General features: G+C 47.6%; 2 protein-coding genes across 2 annotated transcripts; both read right to left on the bottom strand.

The window, feature by feature from the left end:
• Window positions 1–3,111: 3,111 nt before the first annotated feature.
• Window positions 3,112–4,652, bottom strand: LOC145948822 (uncharacterized). The gene is made up of 2 exons (XM_083058378.1): window positions 3,218–4,652; window positions 3,112–3,125 (listed from the first exon to the last, which is right to left on the bottom strand). Exons 1-2 carry the CDS (start codon window positions 4,650–4,652, stop codon window positions 3,112–3,114), a joined length of 1,449 nt encoding a protein of 482 aa, XP_082914504.1.
• A 2-nt stretch (window positions 4,653–4,654) lies between these two features.
• On the bottom strand, window positions 4,655–7,285 carry LOC145948821 (uncharacterized). Its single transcript, XM_083058377.1, has one exon. It carries the CDS (start codon window positions 7,283–7,285, stop codon window positions 4,655–4,657), a length of 2,631 nt encoding a protein of 876 aa, XP_082914503.1.
• Between the last annotated feature and the right edge of the window lie 1,801 nt (window positions 7,286–9,086).

Here is a 9,086-nt window from a genome sequence, read left to right as displayed (position 1 = left end):
ATTCTCTGTCACTTTCCGCTATATTTCGCATGTCAAAGTGCTTTTCAGGCAGCCCTATTTATCGCTAATAATTATATATTGAAAATTGGTATTACATTTTTTGTTCTTCAAAATTAGATTAATTTCTGTGATCTTTTTCTTTCAATACTCTACGAGTATAAACACGCTTATATTAATTTTATATTAATTTAATTTAATTTTTTTTTTTTTAGCATATGTAAAGCAGTGCTTTTCTATGCTTGATAAAATTTTTAAAAAATGATATAACACTACACTTATTACGCGGGCTACTAACAATCGACAATTTACCGCCAAAAGAATCGCATTACGTACGCAAACATACGGTAAATTATTTATAATATTAAAAAATACACAAAATAAGTAATATATGCCGCGTTTTGTACGAAACTAGTCGTAAGTATGAAAGGGAGAAAATGTAGAAACTTCTACCGTGTATACAGTGCTTTCAAGTAACACAACAAATGCGCGATATCAATATACAATATAAATCAAGATTTATATCGCGTAACACAGCAATGAAGAGTTATTCTTTTTTTTCTTAATTAATTTTATCCGGATTAATATAACATTCCAAAATTGTGTGAATGCGTTTTCTTCCATTATTGCTTTTTATTATTAAGTCAGCTATTCTCTGCAATGATTTCAATTTAACTGACGTAATTGATGATGATACGTACGTATAGTTATGATACTTTTACTGATTCACAATTAGTGTGTTAGAATTGATATTAAAAGTTTTCACTGTTTTAGTTTTTTATATGTATTTTCGTCACCGATAAACTCGCGCGAAGCGTATATATTTTATCTCTAGTTCCGTAATGAGACATTAATCATACAAATATAGCAAAATAGATTATGCGTATAAAAAAATATAACAAATAAATGCGAGATACTCAGAATTTTGTTTAGTTGCAATTTGCACTTTGTTTTGACAAAATTGATAGCAAGAAACAAACACACTATTAAAAGCCATAGAGCTTACTGGCATTAAGGCACTACTTAAAAGCGCAATTCTGTCAAATATATGTAATTTTATGTAGTATTATAAGTGTTTTAACAATAAATTTGCTAATATATCCCTATAGCACATTCTTGACTATCAAACTTAACTTTGTAAGCCATTTACTCAAATATGATATATATTTATTTATGTATAATTGCATTTAAAAAATTAAAAAAGAAACTGTTACGCGCAACGAAATATTACTAAAATTGTCTATAATTCTACAAACATATTCATTTATGGCATTTATGCCATTGAGTTATACAATTCGATTTATTTGAAACACGATTCATGTTTATTTAATTTCTCGATTAAAAAAGGAATTTATTAAAATGCGATAAAATTAAGGAAAACTGTGTACACGATTGCAAGTAAAGTTTATGTCACGTTTTGCTTGTACTCTAGCGAATAACCAGTTATATCACTCAAAAAATGAAAGTCTTTATTTCTGTAAATACTACAAAACAGTCGAAATGGTCTGTTAACAGAATTATGTAAAGTTGTAGGCTAATCTTACGTATAAACCACACATACACACTGTATATCCTGTAATTTCATTCAACAATATTATTATTGAAATAAAGGAAGATATCGCACGTCTTCATGTAAAATATTTAATATTAAGAAGTTCATAACTTTTATGCCATACAATATGTTCACGAGCGCGTGCAGGAAAGCGGATATATTGAGGAAGCGAAGCGATAAGTGCTCTCAGATATTAGTTTAACAATGTTTACTGTATTAGCACAAAAATTAACATATACAACAAAACAGTATTTGTCACGACTAACAATAATGCCGTAATAGAATTCTAGTCCGTAATTCGAAATCGTTAGTTGGTTGATAGCGGGTGGCGACTGCGGTTTTAATTAGGTATAAGCGGTATAACAAGCGTGCGGTATGCGGTTTCACGACGGATAACTGCGATAAGGCGTGGATGATCATGGGTGAGCTCCTTTTATTGATTCGGGCCAGGAGTCACCCTTTTCGCCGAGCGCCAATAATCATCCTTAATTTTCAAACATTTAGAGGTGACTCGAAGGCGCCGTACGCTATAGGCTGCCTCGTGATCCGCGCAGAGTAGGCACGTGCCTGTCATGTGCGAGTCTTTAGATCGCGCGATTGATTGGCCTTACAGTGCCCACGTGATGCGGCCGCGCATGCTTTTCGCGACGTCGGTGGTTGTGTTCCGGCGCGGTGGCTGTTACGTGTTTATATGTTTGTGTTGTTTTTTATTGGCGTATCTGTCATCGCAGATTTATTGCCTATTTGTTTTTGTCCTCAAAGTCGCAAAATAACAGATCTTTTTTAAATTGCAGAAATAATGTATAATTATTTATTGCAGCTTTGAACATCCCGCCCGCCTTGTCACTACGTGACAACATGAGTTGTTAGTGATATCCGGTCGCGGATCTCAAATGATTCGTGATCGATGATTGAAGCGGTCGCGGCTGCGCATTGCGATGTACGTGTGGTCGCGTGCCGCGATGTGTGAGTATTGTCGGTGATACTGTGAAACACGTAGTCGCAACGAGATTTCGTGGTGAGTGAGGTGAATTACAGTGAGTGCAGTGACAGTGAGACGATAAGGTGAGATGTGGTGTATCGAAGTCGGGGTCCATTCTCGCAAAGGTGTTGTGTGAGTACAGTGCGGTGTGATTTATGTGTCAGTGTGTAACGAATCGGTGTCGTCGACGCCCGGAAGTAACACGAGCTTCACGAGCGGACGTACGAGTTCGGAAGTCGCCGTTCGAATGGTGACTACGCGCACGACGCCGTCATCTCCTGGATGCAGTCGCGTGATCCTTGCAAGAGGCCATCGGCTCGGAGGGGTGTTCTCGGAGCGTGCCAGACAGAGTGCTCCGATGCGGGGTGATGCCTCGTCCTTGAACCACTTTGATCGGGAGGTAAGTCCATGAATGTACTCGCTCGACCATCTCCCCCAAAAATGGTCCCTCATGGTTTGCAGGTGACGCCATCGTGACCCCGTGTTTCCAGGTTTCTCGATCTGAGACGGCTCGGGTACGGCGAGGAGAGGTGCCCCGATGAGAAAGTGTCCCGGTGTGAGAGCGGCGACGTCATCTGGATCATCTGAGAGTGCCTGCAACGGTCTGGAATTAAGACAGGCTTCGATTTGAGCGAGGAGCGTGCTTAACTCCTCGAAGGTGAGGGTGGTCTCGCCGATCACTCTACGAAGATGATACTTGGCGGATTTCACGGCTGCCTCCCACAATCCGCCGAAGTGCGGGGCCGCTGATGGATTGAAGTGCCAGCGGATTCCCTGAGCGGCTGCTGCACGTGCGATTCCACGGCCATCGGAGGACGCTGCAATGAGGAGCTCCCGCAGGGTGCGGTCAGCTCCAACGAAAGTTGTGCCACAGTCGCTGTAAATGTCGGTACACAGGCCCCGGCGAGAGACAAAGCGGCGAAGTGCGGCGATGAATGCGTCGGAGGAATAATCCGAGACGAGCTCCAGGTGGATGGCCTTCGACCAAAAGCAGATGAATACTGCGATGTAGCCCTTGTAAGCGCGATGTCCACGACCTTTGCTCGTCCGAATGAGTATTGGCCCTGCATAATCCACCCCAGTGCGTAGAAATGATCGTGCTGGAGTGACTCGATCGGGCGGTAAATTGCCCATCGGCGGGTGTGGAGCAGCCGCCCGCCACCTGGTGCAAGTGACACAGCGATGAAGTAGCTGTTTGACGACGGCTCTTCCTCGTGGCACCCAGAAGCGGAGACGAAGCAATCCGAGCGTGAGTTGCACTCCTCCGTGCAGAGTCCGGCGGTGACAGGAGTCAACTATCAATCGCGTCAACCATGACGTTGGCGGAGCGATCATCGGGTGCTTCTCATCATGCGGCAGCAGAGCATTTTTGAGTCGTCCTCCCACTCTCAGTACGCCGTGGTCATCGAGGAATGGATTGAGCTTCACCAGCGAGCTGCGTGGTGATAGTATGCGTCCGGCGGTGATGGCGGCGACCTCTTCAGTAAAATGGAGCGCTTGCATCAATCGAAGCCAACGAAACAGCGCAGCGTCCAGTTCATCCGGATCCAGTGGTAGTCCAGGGGTGTCAGCGGGTTTCGATGTGCGACGCCAGCGCAGACACCATGCCGATACTCGCAGCAGGCGTTGCAGAGTGGAAAACCGAAGAAGGAGTTCCGGTTCGACAACGACGTCCCTCTTGATCAGCAGGCTGGTGGCTCGGCTCTCTGGAAGGTCCTCTTCAGATGCTCCCATCTCGGTGCTCGGCCATGCAGCTTCTGTCCTCAGCAGCCAGGTAGGTCCTGTCCACCACAATGCGTGGTTGATGAGTTCGCTTGGATTGATTCCTCGCGATGCACAGTCTGCAGGATTGTCTCGTCCGGCCACGTGTCTCCATCGTGCGTTGGGCAGTTGCGTTTGGATGTGAACTACCCTGTTGGCGACGAAGGTCTTCCACTTTGAGGCGTGCCCGCGGATCCAGTGGAGGGTGACCTGGGAATCAGACCAGAGATAGATCGGCACTGTGGCAAGGTCGAGCGTGTTGCAGACGTGATGCATTAAATTGGTGAGTAGAGTGGCGGCGCAAAGTTCCAGTCTTGGCAAGGTTACTTGTTTGACGGGAGCTACCTTGCTTTTAGCCATCATCAATCTAACTGAAACCTTGGTCCTTTCAGATACACAGCGGCGGCATAACCTCGTTCTGATGCGTCTGCGAAGCCATGCAGTTGAAGATGTGTGTCGGCATCTCCAGTGCAGAACCAGCGAGTCATCCGTATGCGATCGAGAAGCGGAAGCTCTTCCAGCAGGCTTTTCCACTGTCGTACGTCGGCTGGTGGGAGTGGGGCGTCCCAATCCAATCGCTGCAGCCACGTCGTCTGGATCATGATCTTCGCCCGGATCACGACTGGTGCTAGCCAGCCCATCGGATCGAACAGCCTAGCGGTTTCGGCGAGGACTCGTCTCTTCGTGAATTCCGCGATCGTGCGGGGATGAAACACGAAGGAGAATTGATCCCCGTGCGGGTGCCAGTGGAGTCCTAAGGTGGAGTGAGTTTCTCCTTCCCACGAGTGTGGTGAGCGTTGAAGCCGATGTTCCCGTGGGATTCCCGTCAAGACCCTCTCGTCGTTCGCTGCCCATTTTCTTAAGGGGAACCCGCCCGCCGTGCAGAGATTGCGAAGTTCATTTTGCAGCGTGGTCGCGTCCGCCAAGGTGTTCGCGCCGGTGACCACGTCGTCCACGTAGCAGTCACGGTTTAGTGCGACAGCACCGCGGGGAAACTGACCTCCTTCATCCACCGCGAGTTGCTGCAGCGTTCGGATGGCAAGAAAGGGTGCGCAAGCGAGCCCGTAGGTTACTGTCTTCAGCCGATATTCCAGTACCTCATCATCGACAGAGTGGCGCCACAGGATCGTCTGAAAGCCGCAGTCGTCCGGATGCACGAGGACTTGCCGGTACATCTTCTCGATGTCCGTGACGAAGACGTACCGGTGCCAACGCCATCGTAGCAGTATGTCGTTAAGTGCTGGCAAGCGATTTGCTCCGATGAGCAGATGAGCATTCAACGACTCACCCGACTGTGTTCGTTGCGATCCGTTGAAGACCACCCTGAGTTTGGTGGTGGTGCTGGACTCCTTGAGGACGCCGTGGTGCGGTAGGTAGCACTTGCTCTCCGAGTCACTTGGCAGTGTGCTTATCGCCTCCATGTGTTGCAGATCCTCGAATTCCCGCATGAAGCTTCGATAGAAGTCACCGAATCGAGGATCTCGGTCGCAGCGTCGTTCCATCACCAGCAGAAGGCGTTCGGCCGATTTGCGGGTCTCGCTGAGGGTTGTCGGCGGCGCGGAGAATGGCAACCTCACCACGTATCTCCCGGCGGTGGTGCGTGTGTGTGTACGCACAAAGAGCTCCTCACATCGTTCTTCGTCAGGGGTGAGCGGAGCTACTGCGGTGGGTTCCTTTTCTAGCTGCCAAAATTGTTGAACCAGCTCAACTAGGTCGCGGTCAGCGGAGCACTGGAATGTGTGGCGTTGTTCCTCTGCGGATGCTGCGTCGGAGCCCCCAGAGAGAATCCATCCGAAAGACGTCTTCTGGGCGATCGGCATCTGGGGTCCGCCCTTGCGTAGGCCCTCTTCAAAGATTAGAGAGCATACTTCCGCTCCCAGGAGAAGCTCCGCTGGATCGCCCTCCTGGTATTGAGGGTCAGCCAGCTGAAGACCTTGAATATGCGGCCAGTTGCGGTGGCGTTTTGCTGCGATACCTTGTTGCAGCGAAAGGCGTGGCAACACGAATGCTGCTACACACAGGTTGGCGTCGGTCACGTTGGAGTTGATGTTCAACGTGACTTTGCCGCGGGTTGATCCTGCACGTGTGCCTCCAATCCCGAAGATGGCCATGTTCGTGTGGGATCGTGGCAGCCGTAGTCGCTGTGCTAGCGTCTCGGAGACTAGTGACACCTCGGAGCCTTGATCGATCAAAGCTCGGACGTCGTGCGGTGATCCATTGCGGTCGGCGATTTTCACGCGAGCGGTTGCGAGGAGGACTGCCTTCTTGTCTACGTTCGTGTGAACCGTAGTGAGTGTGGTGGCCTCGGGTTGTGAGCGTGTAGTGTATGCGTCGTGCAACATGGTGTGGTGACGTGCGTTGCAAGTGAAACAGCTCTTCTTCGATTGACATTTTGCCATGAAGTGGTTACCGAGACAATTAAAGCATAGTCGCTTTGTCTCGACCAATGCTTTCCGATCGGCAGCTGATTTGCCCTTGAAATCACGGCACGTCATTAGTGAGTGTTTCTCGTGGCAAAGTGCACACTGCGGCGTATCAGTTCCGTGCTTCGCGACGTGAGTTTTGGCGGTGCGTGGTAAATCACTGGAAGTCTTCACGAAGTTCTTCGGTCGCGCGGCGTTGAGTGTTCGCATTCGTCGGCTTATGAACTCGAGAAGTGCCTCGTGACGTGGAGGTTCAGCGGAGTCCGACGTGGAAGACTCCCATTCCAGCCGGGTGCGTGCGTCGAATAGTTCGATGACTAAGTGGTTGAAGAGATCCATCCCGTGCGAGTTTATGGGGCGGCCGATACTTTCTTGAGCGTTTACGGCGGTGGTGACAGCATTGTGGATGATACTCAGTTCTTCGGCGCTTTCCCCCTTCATCTTCGACGTGGCAGTGAATGCGGCGAAGTTCAAGCGGATCAGTTCCTTTTTGTTGTCGAAGTGTTTGCACAATATCGCCCACGCGCGATCATAGTTCTCGCCCGTAACCGGTAATGATCTGATTAACATTTCAGGCTTGGCCTTGCACACTCGAGCGAAGATAGTGGAACCGCTCGATCTTGGAGACTGAGGAGTTGCCACCGATGACGGACAGGAAGAGGTCCCGAAATGAAGGCCAGTCGGCGTACGAGCCTGAGAATTGCGGGAGTTTGATGCGAGGCAGCGTGGTCTTCGGGGCGCTGTCAGAGGTAGGCGGTGTGCCTACGACTTGAGCCTTGATATGTTCGGCGTAGCCATCCAGCGTGCTCCTTTGCATCACGTAAGCATTCTCCGTTATCTCGAAGAGACCAGAGGTTACGTACGCACTCTCCTTGAATTTATCTTTCAGGGCGGCCCGAAGGAGATCATGCTGCTCCTCGAATTTCACCCACAGTTGGTCGAGGATCCGGATGCGAGTTGCGACGGCACTGGCGGTGATGTTGGCGGCACCCAACTTCTTGAGGTACTCCACTGAACGCGATATGCGACTTTGAATTTCACTTTGACTATCGTGAAGCGTAGCTGCATCCATGATTGACACTCACAAATGTTCCTGTTATAGTTGAGTAATCACTTCACTCCCGCCACGAGAGAGAACACTCGCGAACGTGCGGATGCCGGCTTTATGACGAAAATCCGGCTCGAAGGACCATCAATATGTTCACGAGCGCGTGCAGGAAAGCAGATATATTGAGGAAGCGAAGCGATAAGTGCTCTCAGATATTAGTTTAACAATGTTTACTGTATTAGCACAAAAATTAACATATACAACAAAACAGTATTTGTCACGACTAACAATAATGCCGTAATAGAATTCTAGTCCGTAATTCGAAATCGTTAGTTGGTTGATAGCGGGTGGCGACTGCGGTTTTAATTAGGTATAACAAGCGTGCGGTATGCGGTTTCACGACGGATAACTGCGATAAGGCGTGGATGATCATGGGTGAGCTCCTTTTATTGATTCGGGCCAGGAGTCACCCTTTTCGCCGAGCGCCAATAATCATCCTTAATTTTCAAACATTTAGAGGTGACTCGAAGGCGCCGTACGCTATAGGCTGCCTCGTGATCCGCGCAGAGTAGGCACGTGCCTGTCATGTGCGAGTCTTTAGATCGCGCGATCGATTGGCCTTACAGTGCCCACGTGATGCGGCCGCGCATGCTTTTCGCGACGTCGGTGGTTGTGTTCCGGCGCGGTGGCTGTTACGTGTTTATATGTTTGTGTTGTTTTTTATTGGCGTATCTGTCATCGCAGATTTATTGCCTATTTGTTTTTGTCCTCAAAGTCGCAAAATAACAGATCTTTTTTAAATTGCAGAAATAATGTATAATTATTTATTGCAGCTTTGAACACAATATGTACATGCTTTTCTGTATTAGGTCAAAATATATCGAGAACATTATATCTACTATCAGATTTTACATCAATTTTATTTACCCAAAGCACGAGCGCGAACATAACTCTATGCAGTCTCAGTCTTAGGAAGTTTTAAGAAAATTGTAGTTAAATAATCACAAAACAACTCAATATTCATAATATATCACACATTTGTGATAATATAATGTACCAGATATCATATATACGAGGGATGTATGATAAGTACCCGTGTTTAACGACTGATAGCGCCACTGACTCAAAATCTGTATACTATTGTTTAATTTCATCTTTCAACTGTCGCCTGTCAAAATTTCAGACATATTTATCGAATAGATTTTGTTTTAAAGCTGTTAAAATTGGGCAAGTTTGTATTTGTTTGCAATCATGGAAAAAGAGCAATATCGGTCAGTGATTCGATTTCTTTTTTTGGATGGGAAGACGTGTGAGGAAATCAAA

This window comes from Prenolepis imparis, unplaced genomic scaffold, assembly GCF_030444845.1.
Source record: "Prenolepis imparis isolate NDT839.2.m4 unplaced genomic scaffold, iyPreImpa1.0 SCAF_733, whole genome shotgun sequence".
NCBI lineage: Eukaryota > Metazoa > Arthropoda > Insecta > Hymenoptera > Formicidae > Prenolepis > Prenolepis imparis.
The sequence above is the reverse complement of the archived record's forward strand: the minus strand, read 5'-3'. Positions and strand labels throughout refer to the sequence as shown.